Source organism: Balaenoptera musculus, chromosome 1, assembly GCF_009873245.2.
Source record: "Balaenoptera musculus isolate JJ_BM4_2016_0621 chromosome 1, mBalMus1.pri.v3, whole genome shotgun sequence".
In the NCBI taxonomy this organism is placed as follows: Eukaryota; Metazoa; Chordata; class Mammalia; order Artiodactyla; family Balaenopteridae; genus Balaenoptera; species Balaenoptera musculus.
Window position 1 is genome coordinate 133,780,495 of NC_045785.1, and position 20,442 is coordinate 133,800,936.

Here is a 20,442-nt window from a genome sequence, read left to right on the forward strand (position 1 = left end):
TGGCCCCCGCTTGCCACAAGTAGAGAAAGCCCTCGCACAGACGAAGACCCAAGACAGCCAAAAATAAATAAATAAATAAATAATTTTTTTTAAAAAACTCACATTATTTAAAAAAAAAAAAAGCTAAAGGAAATCAAGGTGAACAGATATCTCAAGAAAATGGAAATTAATAAGAAAATATCAAGACTTAAACCTGATTAATTTATGTTCAAGTGTGCTTCTTAGTAAAACCTGAAAATTTGTGAATTTTTAAATAGAATGATGCATAGAAGGAAAAACTTAATCTCCCATGAAACTTCTTTATCAAAATCTCAATTATAGTGGAAGATTCAAGTTAATAGACATAAAATGAGAGTGATTCTTTAACTTGATTAGTGATACACTTTAATGCCATATGTGAATTAGAAATAACTAGAAAATTTATTAATAATTTTATTATGAATTAAGTTGAACCATATGAAATTGCTGATATTTTTCCATTTTAACATACAAAAAAATGGCAATTCTATACGATCACATGTGTTTATTAAAGGAGAGAAAAGGTGACCAGACTATGCTGAACTATTTTTTAGTTGTTTAGTTAAAATTTATTTGTTACCAATTATCTTTTATTCTGTTTCAGTATTCCCTGCAAGACAAGCAAGAATGGGTGCAAATGGTTTATAGAAACTTTGTGGGAGAAATACTTAAAATTCAGAGAATTCTATTTATTAAAATTTATTTTATTTGAAAATTTAGACAGGATCACCACTGTTCAAATCTTGCAGTGCAAGACCTGAATTCATGTAGTTTGGCACCCAAAACTAGAGAACATATAATCAAGTAATGTGAACTTATACAAATATATTACTTGGAAATCAAAGAAATGTGAATAATTAGGCCTGGTTTTATGGAAGCAGATGAATTGAAATTAGTATTGAAGGTTACCTAAGATTTGGCAGATAGGTGAAAACCATTAGCAAAGACAGACACAGAGGAATTAATATGGCTCATTTAAGATCAGAGATCATCTGATTAACGCAATTTGTTGGAAAGTGTTGGCAGAAAAGAGTGACTCTGTAAGGTGGGGGCTAGGTGATATTTTTTCAATGCCTGATTGTCTATCTTTTAGATTTCTGGGAAGGTAATTACATTAAGAAAGTACTGTTTGAGGGAGAGTAATCTGGTAATGGTGAGCAGGATAGCTTTAAACAGAGAGAGACAGGAGTCAGTGAGATTAGTTAGGAGGGTCCTGCCGTAATCTACATGAGAAAATAAAAAATCCTGGACTAGAGTGATATATGGTAGTGGAAATAAAGAGAAAAAAATGAAATCAACGTTCAAAGAGAGACTTGACAGTGTTTGGTGGCTAAAGGGGTACCAATCAACATTATACGCTCCTCCCGTTTCTGCTACTTTCACTAATAAGTGAGGTCCACTGTAAAGATTCTTTGTTTTTTGTGCAGCGCCGCATGCATATTTGGTCCTCAGTAAATGATTAAGTTCTAATCTTTATTAGAGGCTTGAATATTTCTATGTTTTCAATACTTTCAATGCTTTCTATTAATGTCTGTTTTGGAATAAAACCCAAATTAGTCTTAAAAGACCCTGGCATAATCAAGGATCAGATCTTTTGAAAAAAGATTTTAGAGATGAACAGTGAAATTATGGTATGAATAAATCAGATTTACCCTGAATTATATTTGAAACATACTAATAAAGTCAGTTATAGAAAAAGTTTAGATAAAGGTCTTAGAGCATCTCTGTAAATTAGAAGACCTATTGTCTTCCAGAGTTGAGGACAAAATATTATTCACCAAAATGAAGCTATGAGATTAAGAAAATTTATAAATAACTAGATTGAAATATTCAAAACAGTAACTTTATGCTGACCAATGCTTTTTATCTATTTTTGTCTCATAGAATTGGCCTAAGTAGTTATCTTTCCACTTAGGTGTACTGAAGATTACTTTATGAGGATAGAAGGGCAGGTTTTCTTTTTTTTTTAAGACTGTTCTTTTAGAGCAGTTTTAGGTTCACAGCAAAATTAAGAGAAGGTTACAGAGATTTTCCTGTGTACCCTTGTCCCCACAAATGCATGGTCTCCCCCATTATCAATACCTCCACCAGAATAATACATTTGTTACAGTTGATGAACCTACACTAACACATCATAATCACCCCAAGTACATAGTACAGTAGGACTCATTCTTAATATTGTATATTTTGTGGGTTTGGACAAATGTATAATGACATGTACCCACCCTTACAGTATCATACATAATATTTTCACTGCCCTAAAAACCTTTGTGCTCTGCTTATTCATCCATCCCCCTAAGGGTGGGTTATTTTTTGGAGGGCTTTTTGTCACTTTTTAATTCAAGGAATCAGTGGTAGATATTCTTTATAGCTTAATTTCTATTTTGTTCAAATTTTTTCACCATTATGTTAAGCAAGTAACTTTTCTCCTTCTTTACCACATTGCCTCACCTCTCTTTGTTTCTTGATTAGAATGTTCTTATTAGCATTAGCATTCCAGTATTGAGAGTTTTCTTTGATGGGGTTTTGTTTGCAGTAAATTATCCCCCAAAGAGTATGATTTAATTCTCTGTGAAATATGAAGAATCATGTGCACTTGTTAAAGTTCTTTGAGTTATTTTTAGGAAGAAGTAAGAAAATTGAAGTCTTCATGATTGTTTATCTTATTTTTCTTCATTACAATCCATTATACAAAACACAAGGAGAACAGGATAGCGTGCAAGGTGATTAAAAGTATAGGCTCTAGATTCAGATCGCATGGGTTCTAATTCTGATTCTGCCCTTTACCAGCCCTGCAAACATGGGCAGAGTAATAGAACATCTTGCTTCCTCATCTGTAAAATGGGGGCTATAATTCCAATTCCAGAGAATTGTGAGAATTGAAGAGAAAATTAATACAAAACACTTAGCATGTAATAAGGAATAAAAATGTTAGTTTGGTGTTGTAGTTATCCTTGTTATACTTTTATTATTACTACTAAGATCCCTGGTTGTTATCACTAAGAACCATAGATACGCTTTGTATTTGAAAATTAAGATAACCATATAAATATCTCTAAACTGTTTTCTTAGTCTTTCCAGTTAACAGTGAAAAGTGTTCTCTATCATCTCATCCGGTATAATCATGTGAAGGCCTAAGTTGAAGAAATGGAATACTTGGTTGACCAGAGAGAAATCTGTTCTCCTACTGTATTAACAAGAAGAATTTTTTAAAAATAATAATAGGGAATAAATTTGTTGAAGTAAAGAAAAGGTGGAGGAGACTAGATGGCTTTACTTTCTGAGAATTCACCACATTTCTGTACTTAGCACCAATTTGTACGTATTGAAATGTGTCTAGGGCATGCAAACTTGAAAGGACTGCTTGTTTGAGTGAAGTACTGCAGTCTAAGTGATACAAATTGGATGAATTAAAGTGGCTCTGGGGATTTGTACTTCAGAGCAGCTGAATGGTAGTGACTGTCAGTGCCTCGGCTTTACAGCAGTAAAAGTGAGATACAGCAGAAAATGTCCTGCTGAAAATTAGGTGGTGAAGTCTATAAAACACCCAGGTGCTATGTTGTTAGCAACTATATAAATGCAGGATGTAATTTTCTCCTCTTTGCTCTTGTCACTTTTCCTTTATAAAATTCTTCTCTACCTTCATCTTTAAGCTCTCATTACCTTTAAGGAATCCTCCAACAAAAAGTATGAAACGTCATGAAGCCTTTTTTTTTCTTTCATGTTTGCCATTTGTTATTAAAGGCCCTCTTGCTAAAGAGGTACAAAACCATTTCCTAATACTATTCCTTCCTTCCTATTCTGTTCCTTAAGTGTCTTCTGTGCCTCCTGTGGAAGAAGCATTCTCCTAATTTAGAATTCACAGCATGGAGAAATAAGTTATTTGCTTATTAACTCATTCATTAATAACTTGAGCCATGGACTTATCCTATTTTGTCATCATTTATGCAATGTAAGGGAAAATAGATGATAACGAAGTGGATTCATTCACAGCAACACCATATACACATTGAAATTCCAGTGACTTGAATGGGTGAACAAACATTTTGGTGTGTGTTTAATTTTCTATCATGCTTTCTTGAAATGTTTTTGATTTTTGGAAAGGTTTTTGAAGTGAACTAAAGAATTTCCTTTTGATAACAATAGAGCACTTGTTTCCTAAATATAATGTCAAAAATATTAATGGGGCCTGTGAATAATTATAATTGACAGAGCATTCACATTCATTCTTGTTTTATAATTCTGTACACAAAATTACTAGGAATTGGCTTGGATTGCTATTAATGTGAAGTGTTTAGACATACTGTATATGCCATCTGACTGTATCTGTGAACATGTAATGTTTTTCTGGTCTGTCATAACTAGAGAATTTTGCTGTAAGAAGAATATTTTGGTTCCTTACATCATTGTCCACCAAATCAAAACTTTATAAATATCTTTCTTCATTCTGTTTATTGTTTGTTTTGAATTTTCTGAAATTACTTTCACATTGGTAAGGTTATTCTCTTCTTTAGATTTTGCCTCCATCTTCATCTAAGAGAGTAATAAATTGCTACTACCTCAGGGGCTACCACAAGAACTAAGTAAGAGAGATACTAGACCCAGTGGTTAGCGCATAACAAACATTTAACATTAACTCAAATTATCATAAAAATAGAAAAATATTTCTGCCTTAGACAAATTATTCACAAAAGGGGTACTTAAATAATTTTGAAGTACATCTTTTTCTCCTAAAAAAACGTATTTTTGAATCATCTCCTCTACTTAAAAAAAAAAAAAAAAAAAGATTGTAACTTACTCTAAGTGATAGACATTATCAGAATTCATGACAGTTCTAGCTATGTTGTTTATGTTAAGTATATGCATGTATGACATGACAGTATATGAAATTTGGTTAAATGTGACTGAACAAAAAGTAAATATAGTTGATATTTATAGATATTTTATCATAATGACATTATATAATAGATACTTTTCTCATTTATTTGCAGAGGCTTTTAGAACCTAACCCTCAGTGAATATAAGCATTTTCCTTACTCTCTTTCCAAACATAATAATATTCTATAATCATTTCAATCACATTCATTATTCGAAATCCTAAAAAAAAAAAAAATTAAGAGAGCACCAATAAGTGTCTCTCCATAGTAGTTCTTTGTGACTTGTACCTTTGGATGAAGTGCATTTCACCAGGTGGTTTTTCTTTCAGAGTAAAAAGCCAAGTCCTTATGTGTAGGCCTACAAAGCCTACATGATCTGAGCATGCCTGCCCTAATTCCTCTTAGGCCTTCTGCTATTATTTGTCCCCACTTACTGACAGCAGCCCCACTGGCCTCCCAGCTGAACTTTACCCTAGAAGCTCTGTATTGTTCTCCCTCTGTCTGCAGTCTACCTCCCTGATAAATCTACAAGCCTGACCTCTTCACTTCCTTAAGTATTGGCTCCCACTCACCTTCTCAATGCATCTAGCTACCTATTCACTATAGTTACTGTAGTGAAATTATTGTTCCTACTCATCTCCCTTTCTCTGTCCTATTCTTTTTCCCTCCCTGAAACACCATTTGTTACATTGACTTCGTTATAAGTAAACTAAAGGCCATGAACACACTATTAGGTCTGAAAGGCAGAATTGAGTTCTGTTTGTCAAATAGGCACATCTTCCACCAAAAGTGCCTTTGCCCTTATAATTATCTAGTTGTCAATTCCTTTGCCACACTTTTAAAAGAAAGCACACTGACATAGAAGAAAATGTGTATTTTGAGGAAATGACGTTGTAATAATGTATTTTTGGATTTAGAGAGCCCCATTCTTCCAAAAAGCTAATTTTGGGTCAAAGCATATAAACTCATTCATCTTGTCTTCATCTCTGGTTGGTCTGAATAACCCAGTTTATTAATGCAGACCAGAGCAGGAAAGGTTGAAATGGCTTACACATTATCACACAGATAGTTGGTAGAGCTGCTAAGAAAAGCACCCAGATGTTCTCTTTGTTCAATACATCATCCTATGTGGAGCTGTATTGGAGGTTATCTCTCATTATTATAAGTTGTCACCTCATCTCAGTTCATACCCAATGGCAGAGGAAATGAAGAGATAAATTTAAAACTTAACTGGGCTTTTTATAACTTTTTTTGCCTTTCAATCTGAAGATGAAAAATATTATTTTTAGAGGGTGAGAAAGTGAACAAATTAGTTTTAGACCTTTATCTACCGAAACAATATCATATGCCTCTTGTCTTAGAGAGTGAGCATATTTTAAAATGACTGTAATTAAATATTGTGACTATGAAAGGAATATTAATTTTTACAGCAGGTGAAAATAATGCAGTAGTATGTAGCATGGGGTGGGTAAGGTAGAGAGCTGTCTAATTTTGGTCTGCTGGGACTGGTATAGATTTTCCATCCAAATCAGCAGAAATGTAGCTTTAAGAGCATAGTAGCAGCTTTCCTTTTTGCTTGGAGCTTTAAAGTCAAAGGTAGCTGGACCAGTTTAACATGCAGGCCAGCCTGTGACTAATCCAGCAAGTTGTTAATTCTGTTCTTCCTGATGCTGCTCCCCTGTTTCTAAGTGGACATTGGTTCTTTGGGTATATGTTCTTCTCTCAGCTTTGAAATAGTTATGAATCTTCTGAAAACTAAGCAACCCTAATATTCAAAGACATCAGCAGATAAGTTGCACTGATGTGAGGGCTGGGAAAGTCAAGAAGTGTAGACTTCCTCCTCTTATCATTAGTTGATTTAGCTTATTTTGTTTCCTTGCTTTTCCCTCTTTAATGGCAATTGTTCAAACTTCAAAAATAATTTAATTTCTTCTTTTTGAACCCAGTGACATTCTTTAAGCTACATCAGAGTTGTGATTTTTTTTTCGTGATACAGAAAGAGAATCTAAAGATAAGTACAACAAAGAACATATTGTTAGGGTTTGAAATGTGGTTGCTCATTATAGCCAAAATAATTTCAAATAGCTAAAAGCACTGAAATATATTTATGTAATGAGTTCATATGCCTGAAAACTAAAATTAGATGTTTGGAAGACAGTAAAGAGATAAGTTTCTTTTTCTTCCTTAGCCAGAACATTGCAAATTAAGGAAAACTGTTTACTAGATCATTTTATCCTTGCTAATGGAACTTATTTTTCTCCCAATATGGTTTCTCCATCAATTATTCAGAGATTAAAATATATTATATTGTAATATTCAATCTCATGTATCTTCTAATGATCAGTATTTATCAGAGGAAAGATGAGATCTCCTTCTACCTTCACCAGCCCCTGTCCCCACCTGCCTGCCCCCCATATAGAATTGCCTGACTTAGATAATCACCCTTTAAAGTCATCTTCCTGGAGTCTGAAGGTCTTGTTGTTCAGTGTGCTTTGACAAACTGATTTGTTTAAATTCAGTGCTTTGTGCCATTCCTATGAATTTTAATTATAGTACCATTTTTTAGAAATGTGCAGTAGAATTCATGTGTGCCTAATTCTGAAAATGGCTTTGTACATTAAGGCTCATTTAACCACAGATGGTTAGAGAGAAGTTGAGAGGCAGTTATTGGTCATAATTTTAAAACACAGTAATAGCATGGAACTTTCTTGTACTGCAGGCATTTAAGACGCTGTGTTGTCAACCTCTCGGTCATTAGGCATGTTGCGATTTGGCTTATGTCTTACTGGTCAGGATGTCACAGTGAAGAAATGTTTAGTCATGGAAAGAAAATCAGTGTCCAGCACGCAAAGATAGTAATAGGGTAAGCACTCCCAATTGGATTTTCATAGGAGGGATTGATTTGTGTGTATTACTGGGTCTGTGTAAAATGGTGTCCTTTTGGCACTAGATGAATATAAATTTCAGGAAATGTTTTTTCTTCTGCAGATTAGTGTAATACAGTGAAATTTGCTGTAACTGAGGGGAGGCAGTGGTTGGGCGTCTGCTAATAGCCTGAAAGTAACTAATGAGGATGTGCAGTCGGAACAATTGATTGAATAGCTGCAGTCCTGTGTGTTGCTTTCTCGCTTGCTCTCTCTGCAAGCTGTAGAGAGGGAGGGGGAAGAGCAAGACACAGGGAGGGAGCGAGAAAAAACGCTTTCTCTTAAGTGGAAGTAGCACGGATCCCAGGGGCCAGGAGGCCAGAAATGGAAGTTTAAACTGCATCTATCTTTTAAAGGGAGAACAGCAGGAATGAAAATGTCAGTCTCCGGAGTCACGATTTACTCCTTATTTTTTAAGATCTGGAAGATAACACAGAATACTCTTTTTAGGATGTGTTTTTTTTTTTCCTTGTCCATGTTGAGATTATCTAATGTTATCTGAGAAGCTGGATTCCTATATGTCTGTCAGTTGAAGTGGAGATGGGAAGCAGTTGTGATAAAGGTATAATATGTATATATCTATCATCTGTGTGTGCGTGTTTATGTGCATATATATATGCATATATATGTATATCACTCTATAAAAATTTTTAAATGTAACCTTAATATAGTGTATAGTAATTAAATTGGAGAATACCACATCATCTGCAAAATCTGAAGCTTGTTAGGTCAATTTGAACAGATTTAGGATTCCAGAGTAAGATCTTAGTGAGGTCATATTGCCAGAACAAGGAGAAGCTGATCTATTTTTATATCAGCATAGGCATATATGTTATTTTATCCTAGCAGCAGCTTTTAGTCTTCTCATGGACCTTTGGCTGCAGGCTAGTGAATCATCTTATCTGCACAGAACTGAACTTTGACCCTTGTGCAGACACCATCAAATCATGTTCACTAGGCAAAATTTGTTCACAAGAATATGAAAAAATTTCACTGGCTTATATTAACTCCTATATTGCTGACATAGAGAAGTAGATTCATACACTGAGATGCAAATATTAAGTGAACTTAGAGATATTAAACATAGCTCAGAGGAAATTACTTTTTATATGTACATAAAGATATAAGCTGTCACACCAAAGCAGATTCTTAACAGTGACCAAGTCTCCCTAGTGTCTTGATAATATCTCTTTAGAGGTAAAGAAACAAATTATGTAGAGATAGAATGTAATGTATCTTTAAAGCAGACTGATTTTTTGTGAGAAAAAAAATCAATAATTTTACAGGTTAGCGAAAGATCCTAAATTTGTGTTTTTTATGATGTTCTTTTTTTCTTTTCCAGAGGTGCCAGCAGAAAGGTCCCCCCGCAGACGGAGTATCTCAGGGACCAGTACATCAGAGAAACCCAACTCTATGGATACTGCAAATACCTCACCCTTCAAAGTACCAGTAAGTGTTTCTCTTCTCAAAAAGAATACTTTACTTTTCTCCTTTCTTTTTAGAGTTAGAGACAGTTGCTAAGAAATCAAAACATTTTGTTCCTCAAGAATCTCTTTATCAAGTCACTAACTAAAACCTATCACAATTCTATAAAGATGCTGGTAGGAATTTTTTTTTTTTAAAGGATGGCTTATAGTGTTTTTAGTGATGGAGCCTAAGCAGAGAATGATGAGACTCATAAAGTTGCAGAGCAGAAAATCAGAAAATTAGATTAGAAAATTAGACAGTTGTGAATTCTAATCCTGAAACCTGGCCTATGCTTTGCTTAAGCCATCTTTTAGATGACTATATAAGTGCTTAAGAAATACCGTGGAAGAAATATTCCAGTTAAAAATACTCCTTAAACTGACTAGGCAGTACTGAGAATCAATATTAAATATGAAGGAATGCTGAGATGGAAAGTCTGTAAGTGATCAGGTCAGCTGACTACCAGTTGCAGTTTGGACCTCTTTGATATAACTTGGAGTAACCCAGATTTTAATTCATCCATTTTCTTTGTTTATTGAATAAGAAATATACTTACTTTCTAATCATATCATTTTATTAAAATTAATTCTTTTTAAACTTGAAAAGAATTACATCCGTGAAGTTGGTCATTATTATAGGTACACTGGAAATCAGTATAAAGTAGAAATAGCTTTTTCTATTGGGAAAAAAAGGATTTTTTTTCTTTTAATTCAGCCAAGTTAATACATTGTGTTCTTTATTCCAATATAATTTTTTAAAGTTAGGATGACCTTTTAAGTAGAACTGGTATTTTGAGATATAAAGCTGGCATTCACTTGTAAATTAACCAAAGTGAATGTTTTATTTTACATTAATCCTGAGAAGCAAGATTTCCCCTTGTTATATCTAGGTGCCTTGTAGAGTTTGTGAATATCTATTACTGTGACCTTCAAATTTTTACAAATCTTCTCATTTTTAAAGACCACAAGCAAGTGTTGGATTAATATTCTAACCAAATCATGACAGGAGTTTTACAATACTGGATTTCATGCCTTTTACTAAATTTCTTTATTCTAATAGACATAACTATCTATTTAAATTTGTTTTCATGAATGAAAAAAGCATCTTTTCTCTCCCTTCCCTGTCTTATTTTCCTGATGAAACCAATCAAATATAGTGAAACTATCTATCTATCTAAAGAGTTTGGTGAAAAGGTTTCAGTTAGAATTTGAATTTTTCCTACCGTCATGCTAGAATAGAATGGTGAATACTTAATTTTTTTTTTTTTTTAACATCAGTAACTGAAGAAGAATATTCCTCTGCATGTGGTAACTTTGAAGTACTTCCTATACTGAATCTGAAGTTCATGACTGGGCCTTTAAAATTTGAATTAATTAGCAATAACAATTTTCATTTATATTTAAACAATAAATTGACAGCTAATTTAAGGTTTACCTTAATAATAAGACTAATTATTTTTGAGTAAAAGTAATAAAACAATGATGCATATACATGAAGACTAGCACTACTCACAGACTACTTACTCAGGGATTGAACCCAGGTCCCGGCAGTGAGAACGCTGAGTCCTAAGCACTGGACCGCCAGGGAATTCCCTCATTTGTTATTCTTTTTACAGTCTCGGCCACGTCATGGATTTAGAAATATTGAGGGAAAGAAGGGTCCCCTGACTAGCAAATTGTAGTCACAAAGCCCATGCACTTAGCTCTCTAGTAGAATTTAGCCATTCATAAGCCTTCATCTAGACAATTGTTTGGAAAAATAACCGTGCAAACACAATGACTGCAATTTTTTTTAATGGCAAAAAAAAAAAAAATGTCAGTGATTAGAGGGAGGAGGCAGAGAAAAGGAAAAACAAGGAGTCATAAAAACAATCTGAATTCATTTAGGATAAAGGCATATAGCCTTATACTTATTGATAGTCCTTAAGGGTACCATTGTATTACAGGATGGATGGTGCATAGTGCAGTAATTGACATTGATAATAATAGTCCTGAATCATTAAGGAAAAGTGAAATTATATTGTTTGTACCAGGCTTTTTTTTAAAACTGGAAACTGTGTAATATTATGTGATATATATCCATTGAGAATATTTAAAATCTTAAAGATATGTGAAGCTTTATAAAAATTGCTATTCCGAAAAATCTGGTTTGTGAAGTTCCTCACTCCTTGATGATGCTGGATAAATAATTTATATTCTTTTAAGAGAAACCAAAATATTCTGGCTAAATGAGGCACTGCAGTACTTGAATGTCTGTGGAAGTATGCTGTATTTTTTAAATCTCCATATGATACCAATAGCTAATGTGACTTACATCACTTAAATGTATTGCCAGAAGAAGTATGTCTAGTTTTCAGATTAACACAAAATATTTTTGTAATAAATATCACAAAAGACTTCCTGAATATGGGAAAGCAGTACAAAAAGGAACCTAACTTTGAGATACTTAACTTTTAGTTACTTATATAGTACCTCTAAGATCATTTTCATGTTAACTTTATAAAGGGGCAGGGGTGAGATTTAAGCACAAGTACTTGTGGTTCTAAGACTCAGGTGTCTTTGCTGTGGTGAACAGCAGGTTCACTACCCATCAGGAGGACCCAAAAAGGAGCTAGTTGTGGACTCTCCAAAAGGGCCTTATTCTTCCTAGATCTATTTTCAGGCTTATTGAAGGCAGATGAAATAGATTTTTAACAAGTCTTGATGGAAATTGTTGACAATGACACACTTAATGAATGCTTACTTTGGGCAAAGTATTGGTGATTCACCAATTGATATTGATGAGACTATTGATGCTTTCTTGGCACTCTACTTGGTACTGGGGAAACAGAAATGAACACAACAGAATTTCCATACAAGAGAACTTATAGTCTAGTAGCAAGAGACAGAAAAATGACCAGATTCATAAGGAGGTTGATGAGCATGGTGACACCGGTTTTTAACAATGCACTATGTAAGCTAAGGCTTTGTCAAGGAGCCAGTATTTCAGCTGTGTTTCAAAGGCTGAATGAAAATAGTTGAGAGGGGAAGGAGAGTATTCCAGCCTGAGGGAATAGCATTTTGGAAAGACATACTTCATAAGGTGACTCACGCTTCAAGGGAATATGGGAAAGCATTTCCTGCTTTTCGAGGCAGGAATCGAAAAGCGTGTAGGCAAAAATGGCTAGAGAGAGGGTGGAGAGGTAGGTTGGGGCAAGACTGTGAGTGGGTTTGTTTGTCAAGCTTAACTAAATTTTGCTGGCCACTAAAGCATTAAAGATTGGTTTAATTGAAATATTTGCCTTGGCTTAAAAGCTAAACCAAGTTATATAAATACTGGGACATATCGGTAAATTACTTGACTCTAACCTAAGTGACTCTTCTTGCTATCACTATCTCAACTCAGGGTGATAGGTAAGGGGCTATCATTCAATAGAAGGCCAGTCCAGCACCCACCCCTGGCTATCAGCTGACACTGCTGGTAGTTCTAGAGTAGTGGTTAGCCTTTGAGAGATCCCCAGAAGCCAGTGGGTAAGAGTTGTTTGTATCCTGCTGACTGCTGCTAGATAAGGCAGAAAGGATATATATCTTTGCATATCTTCCTTATTCCCCCAAATTTATATTTTCTAAACTTAAAATGGATAACTAGTAAGTAGTATATTCACGTATATTCCATAGTCTAATCCATCTTTATGCAGATAGTAGACAGCAGAGTCAATAAGTTTAAAAATAAGAACGTAAGAAATGAAAGAAGGAAGTCATATGGCCACTGAACCTATAGGTTAAGGTAAGGTCTCAGCTTTTGGGAATGTTTAAATGTATTTGTACTTTAATCTAATCATAGGCATAAGAAAAGCAGAGATCTGCAGGGTAGTTATTCAGTTCTTCCTCCACTCTGATTCCATGTCTCTTCACCTTAATTCCAATTGCAGTTATTTGTTTGTAGGTCTGTGTGCCTCATTAGACAATAAATATCTCTTCTACTTAACTTTTTTTTTAATTGGAGTATAGTTGCTTTACAATGTTGTGTTAGTTTCTACTGTACAGCAAAATGAATCAGCTATACGTATACATATATCCCCTCTTTTTTGGATTTCCTTACCATTTAGGTCACCGCAGAGCATGGGGTAGAGTTATCTTTGTAGCTACCCCAATGCCTAACAACAGAGCCTTGCACATAGGAAACACTCAACAAGTAATTGTTGAGTGGATAAAATATAAATGAATTATCTAAGAACCTGAATCAAGTGACTGTGTTTCACACTTACTCTCTTGGTATTACAGATGATGTCTCTAGTCAAGTGGATTACTAAACCATTTAATAACCACTAAGAGATCATTTGGAGTAAAGGAGTGCACCTGCGCAAAATAGTTACCTTTTTTTTTCTCTTCAACAAAGAGAGATCTTAATTTATATTTGGAATCCAGGGCTATGATATTTTATGTATGTAGTGTATACTCTTTCTACTTAGGTTGGGAAGTGAAACTAGGTAGGATTCTTTATTTAATGATTTATCTCTGTGGATATTTCTTTGAGCCGTTTAGGTGTCAGACATACGTATAAGCTCGCAATGTTTTTGCAGATTTGAGTTTTGGCTATTAGATTCTTCAAGAACAATTTTAGTCATTTGAATAGTTTTTTGCCTCTTTTTAAAGATCCTATTTTTCATTTTTTTCTTTAACATCCTGCTAGACTTTTTGCCTTTGTCATATTTGTGTTTTCCTTTAAATAAAATATCCATTGTATGTTTTATATATTGTTAAAACTACATTTAAATGATGTTACAAGAGTGACTGGGAAGGAATGAGTAAACTAATGAAAAGTTATCCAGGTACTTAAATTTAATTCAGAAAGGGAATATGCTAACATCTTGTAGTTGTATATATTTGTTTCACATTGCCTGAGTTTTTGCGACAGGCTTCTTTCTTTAATATTCTATTTATAAAGTGACTATTGATATTTATGATTTTTGTATCACTTCTCCTTAGACGATGCCATCAATTTAGCTTTGGCTGAAAGAAAGCTGCTGTGTTCTGGGCCAGGTGCTTCGCTTAGTGTTTTCATTTCCATAACACAATGGTCTGAGTTGGCCTTCCCTGTGAATGTAACACAATGCAGTCGCAGCTGCTTCATTTATATTAGCCTTAAGCTTGGCTCTGAAAGAATTCAGGCACTAAAATATATGCCAAGACAACCAGAATGCAAATTTGAACTAAAGCAGTAACCGACTATTCCTATGTAACCCTCCTTGTGTTCTTGTCACAGTGACTCCTGAGCATTCCCAATCAGACATACTAGGTACAGAAGACTGTCAAAAGATGGAACCTTTGCATAGTTTTTAGAAGAAAGTAAAGCTTTAGAGGAATAAATGTAGACTAAGTTAAATTCTGTAAAAAAAAAAAAAAGCCAAAAAAACAAAAGTAATGTTACATCCTTTCTTAAGTATTGAGATATCGGGCTCAGTTGGTATTAGCCATTGTTTTGAATAGAATCCTCAATCAGATCTTTGTTTTTCCAAAGTAAACAAAGAGACAGAAAGCTTCGTGCCCACTTAATAAAGACCAGAAAGTGTTCATTGTCTAAACCAGTGGTTTTCAACTCTGGCTGTACACAAAAATCATCTAAGGAACTTCAAAATATACTGCTGCCTGGGCTCCACCTCAGACCAGTTAAATCAAAATCTCTGGACTAGAGCCCAGTCTTCTGTATTTTTTAAAACCTTTCCAGATGATTCAAACATGCAACCAGGGTTGAGAACTATTTGTCTAAATGAGTGGTTAAAGTATTAGGAACCCACTTAGTCAATGTATTGCCTGTGGACATCAGTGCCTTCTTTTGTACCTTCAAGTCTGCCGTAAAAAACTAGCAAGTGAAGTTTCTCAGTGGCATGCTATCGCTCACAAACAAGTTGCTGTGTTGTATATTAGTTGCCCTTCTGAGTGTTTACCACAGTCAGTTCAGATGACCAGTCTAATTTTACAAAATACTTGCTTTATTGTGGCAGAGTGACCTCTGACCAGCCTAAGAATCTGTTTTAGCAGTAAAATATTCAGTTTGAATTCATAGCACCCGAGCTACAATCCTGTTTCAATTTTTACATTCTCATTACTGTTGTATTCCAGGACACTTAAAGTTCTTTCTTCTTTCCTCTGCTGCTTAAATATTCTTTATTCATCTTTCTTCTCTTTCCTGACCATCTGCATGGAGTTAAAGTCCATAGTAGGATTACCCTTCAGTGATACCTTTTTCAATAAAGAGAACATTTATATTCATATATGTATGAATACATATTCATATTATATGTCTATCAAAATAATATAATAAACATAGGGATGCCAGAAAAGAAAAATTATAGTCTGAAGATATTAAATATTAACTATACCTCTAAATCATTTTGTAATCAGAATGGGTGTAATTTTTAAATCTTTTAACGATAAATACCCCAGAAAATATAAAATTTGGAGGAAACAAAAAAGGATTAAGGATACACACAACCCCTTAAGGAGGATAGAAAGCAGATAGCAAATACCTGGAGGAAAAGAGAGCAGGCATGGCAGGGAATATTGCCAAGATCCTAAACTTGAAAGAATCAAAGAATGATGGAAAACCTCCTCAATCTATGGTTATTCCTAGAAATAGGTTTGCAATAGTGCTAACTAGTGGAGATTCCAACTTATCCTGCCCAGGAGAAAAGGGCTGTTTGAGAGAGAGGGCAGGATGAACTCAAATGTAGTTCTTTCTTAAGGATAGTGTACTATAAGGCCATCTCCTCAAAGCCAAGATATTTTTCTTCTGTTTTAATGGGAAAGTAGAGGCTTAACTCCTTTCATATCACAACCAGAGATAAACGTTTTGAAGGGCTAATACTCACTTAGGGGAGCATATAATTAACCACTAAGTATAACTGATATCAGATGCTTTCTCCTTTCAAAGAAGTTAGGAAGTTAGAAATATATAAAGGAAACCTTGCCAACTTCTTGATTTGCTACGGTTAGCTGTACAGAAAGGTATTTTTGTACTTCTTAGCTATACCTATAGTCAACAAGGTACAAGCATTGCTGGTGAACAGTAATACCCCTGAGGTGCCTTCCTACCATCAGGCCATTTAATTTTATAACCAATGCCAGTACCACTCCACTGGATCTTTAAATGGTTTGTTTGTTTTATATTAAACATCTATGAATTTCAATTTATCATTTACTTATTTTTTAACTGAAAACTAGTTGATGTACAATATTATGTTCTTTTCAGGTGTACTGCATAGTGATTTGACATTTGCATACAATGAAATGGTCCCCATGATAAGTCTACTAATGATCTGTCCCCATACAAAGTTATTACAATATTATTCACCATATTCCTTATGCTGCATATTACATCCCTATGGCTTATTTATTTTATAACTGGAGGTTTGTACCTCTTAATCCCCTTCCTATTTCACTCTCTCTTCTCTGGCAACCACCATCTGTTCTCTCTATCTATGAGTCTGTTTTTCATTTTGTTTTATTTGTTTGTTTTGTTTTTACATTCCACATAGCAGTGAGATCATACTGTATTTGTCATTCTCTGTCTGACTTTATTTCACTTAGCAAAATACCCTCTAGATCCATCCATGTTGTCACAAATGGCAAGATTTTATTTTATTTTTTTAATGGCCAATAGTCTAGTATGTGTGTGTTACACACAAACATACATATACATACACACACATACCACATCTTCTTCATCTATTTATCTAGCAATAGATACTTAGGTTGTTTCCATATCTTGGCTATTGTAAATAATGCTGCAGTGAACATTGCTGTGCATATCTTTTCAAATTAATGTTTTTGTTTCCTTCAGGTAAATACCCGGAAGTGGAATTGGTGGCTGTTATGGTAGTTCTACTTTTAATCTTTTGAGGAACCTCCATACTGTTTTCCATAGTGGTTATACCAGTTTGCATTCCCACCAACAGTGTATAAAGGTTCCCATATCTCTACTTCTTTGTCACCACTTTTTATTTGTTGTCTATTTGATGATAGCCATTCTGACAGGTGTGAGGTGGTATCTCATTGTGGTCTTGATTTGCATTTCCCTGATGATTAGTGATCTTGAGCATCTTTTCAGGTGTCTGTTGGCCATCTGTATGTCTTCTTTGGAAAAAAAATCTCTTCAGGTCCTCCACCCATTTATTAATCAGCTTGTTTTTTTTTTTGTGATGAGTTGTATAACTTCTTTGTATATTTTGGATATTAACCCTTATTGGATATATTGTTTGCAAATATTTTATTCTGTTCAGTAGACTGTCTTTTTGTTTGTTGATGGTTTCCTTACTGTGCAAAAACTTTTAAGTTTGTTGTAGTCCCACTTGTTTATTTTTGCTTTTGTTTCCCTTGCCTGAGGAGACAGCTCCAAAAAATATTGCTAAGACTGATGTCAAAGAGCATACTGCCTATATTTTCTTCTAGGAGTTTTATGGTTTCAGGTCTTACATCTGGGTCTCTAATCCATCTTGAGTTTATTTTTGTATATGGTGTGAGAACGTAATCCAGTTTGATTCTCTTGCATATATAACTCTTCAGTTTTCCCATTTATTGAAAAGGCTGTCTTTTCCTTATTGTATATTTTTGCCTCCTTTGTCATAGATTAATTGACCACATAAGCATGGGTTTATTTCTGGGCTCTATATTCTGTTCCATTGATCTGTGTGTCTGTTTTTATACCAGTACCATACTGTTTTGATTACTGTAGTTTTGTAGTATAGTCTGAAGTCAGGGAGTGTGATTCCTCCAGCTCTGTTCTTCTTTCTCAAGATTATTTTGGCTATTCAGGGTTTTTTATGTTTCCATGCAAATTTTAAAGTTATTTGTTCTAGTTCTGTGAAAAATATCCTTAGTATTTTGATAGGGATTGCATTGAATCTGTAGATTGCCTTGGGTAGTATGGTCATTTTAACAACATTAATTCTTCCCATCCATGAACATGGTATATCTTTCCATCTGTTTTTTTTGTCCTAAATGTCTTTCATCAGTGTCTTGTAGTTTTCCAAGTACAGGTCGTTTACCTCCTTAGGTAGGTTTATTCTTAGGTATTTTATTCTTTTTAGTGCAATTGTAAATGGGGTTGTTTCCTTAATTTCTCTTTCTGACAGTTTGTTGATAGTGTATAGAAATGCAACAGATTTCTGTATATTAATTTTGTATCCTGCAACTTGACTCAATTCATTGATGACCTCTAGTAGTTTTCTGGTGGTGTCTTTAGGATTTTCTATGTATAGTATCATGTCATCTGCAAACAGTGACAGTTTTACTTCTTCCTTTCTAGTTTGGATTCCTTTTTATTTCTTTTTCTTGTATGACTGCTGTGGCTAGGACTTCCAAAGCTATGTTGAATTAAAGTGGCAAGAGTGGGCATCCTTGTCTTGTTCCTGATCTTAGAGGAAATAATTTCAGCTTTTCACTGTTGAGTATGATGTAAGCTGTGAGCCTATCATATATGACCTTTATTATGTTGAGGTGTGTGTTCCCACTATGCCCACTTTCTGGAGAATTTTTATCATAAATGGAGTTGAAATTTGTCAAGAGCCTATTTTGCATCTATTGAGATAATCATGTGATTTTTATTCTTCAGTTTGTTAATGTGGTATATCACATTGATTGATTTTCAAATACTGAAAAATTCTTGTGTCCCTGGAATAATCCACCTTGATTATGGTATGCGATTTTTTAAATGTATTGTTGGATTTGGTTTGTTAATATTTTTTAAAACATTTTTTAAAAAATATTTATTTATTTATTTATTTTTATGGCTGTGTTGGGTCTTCGTTTCTGTGCGAGGGCTTTCTCTAATTGTGGTAAGCAGGGGCCACTCTTCATCGCAGGGCGCAGGCCTCTCACTATCGCGGCCTCTCTTATTGCGGAGCACAGGCTCCAGACGCGCAGGCTCAGTAGTTGTGGCTCACGGGCCCAGCTGCTCCGTGGCATGTGGGATCTTCCCAGACCAGGGCTCGAACCCGTGTCCCCTGCATTAGCAGGCAGATTCTCAACCACTGCGCCACCAGGGAAACCCTGGTTTGCTAATATTTTATTGAGGATTTTTGAATCTGTGTTATCAGTGATCTTGGCCTGTAATTTTCTTTCTTTTTCTTTCTTTCTTTTTTTCTTTTTTTTGATATCTTTGTCTTGTTTTGGTATCAGGGTGATGCTGGCCTCATAGACTGAGTTTGGAAGCATTCCTTTCTCTTCAACTTTTTGAAGTAGTTTGAGAAGGACAGGTGCTAATTCTTCTTTAAATATTTAGTAAAATTCACCTGTGAAGGCATCTAATCCTGGACTTTTTTGGAGGGGAGTTTTTTAAATTACTGATTCAGGGAATTCCCTGGCGGTCCAGTTGTTAGGACTCGGCACTTTCACTGCCATGGGCCTAGGTTCAGTTTCTGGTTGGGGAACTAGTATCCCACAAGCCACACAGTGTGGCCAAAAATAAATAATTTAATAAATTAATAAATTAATCAATAACTGGTAATAGGTCTGTTAATATTTTCTATTTCTTCCTGATTCAGTCTTGGGAGATTATACATTTCTAGAAATTTGTTCATTTCTTCTAGGTTGTCCACTTTATTGGCATATAGTTGCTCCTCTTAGTCTCTTATGATCCTTTGTCTTTCTGTGCTGTCAGTTGTAACTTCTCATTTTTCACTTCTGATGTTATTGATTTGAGCCCTACCTCTTTTTTTCTTGAAGAGTTAAAAGTTTATCAATTTTTTTTATCTTTTCAAAGAACCAGCTCTTAGTTTCACTAATCTTTTTTATTGTCTTTTTAGTCTCTATTTTATTTATTTCCACTCTGATCTTCATTATTTCTTTACTTCTCCTAACTTTCAGTTTTGTTTGTCCTTCTTAAAATTTTCAAGTTCCTTTAGGTGTAGGGTTAGACTGTTTATTTGAGATTTTTCTTGTTTTGTGAGGTAGACTTGTATCACTATAAAATTCCCTCTTAGAACTGCTTTTACTGTGTCCCTTAGATTTTAGATCACTGTGTTTTCATTTATCATTTTTCTCCAGGTATTTTTTAATTTCCTCTAATTTCTTCAGTGACCTATTGGTTGTTTACTAGCATGCTGTTTTTGGAGTTTTTTTCCCCTAGTGGTTAATTTCTAGTCTCATACTGCAGAAAAGATATTTGATGTGATTTCA

At 34.4% G+C, this 20,442-nt stretch overlaps 1 protein-coding gene across 5 annotated transcripts in view; it reads left to right on the top strand.

Moving 5' to 3' along the window:
- RASAL2 (RAS protein activator like 2) overlaps window positions 1-20,442 on the top strand; it is a 387,777-nt gene that overhangs the window by 287,801 nt on the left and 79,534 nt on the right. For 3 of the 5 annotated variants that reach the window (XM_036849962.1, XM_036849970.1, XM_036849998.1), the window contains one exon: window positions 9,162-9,268. In XM_036849962.1, coding sequence (XP_036705857.1) covers window positions 9,162-9,268 — 107 coding nt within the window. Of the gene's footprint in view, window positions 1-7,729; window positions 7,759-8,302; window positions 8,382-9,161; window positions 9,269-20,442 lie in introns of those variants that run through there. The other 2 variants (XM_036849990.1, XM_036849980.1) reach the window with 2 other exon arrangements.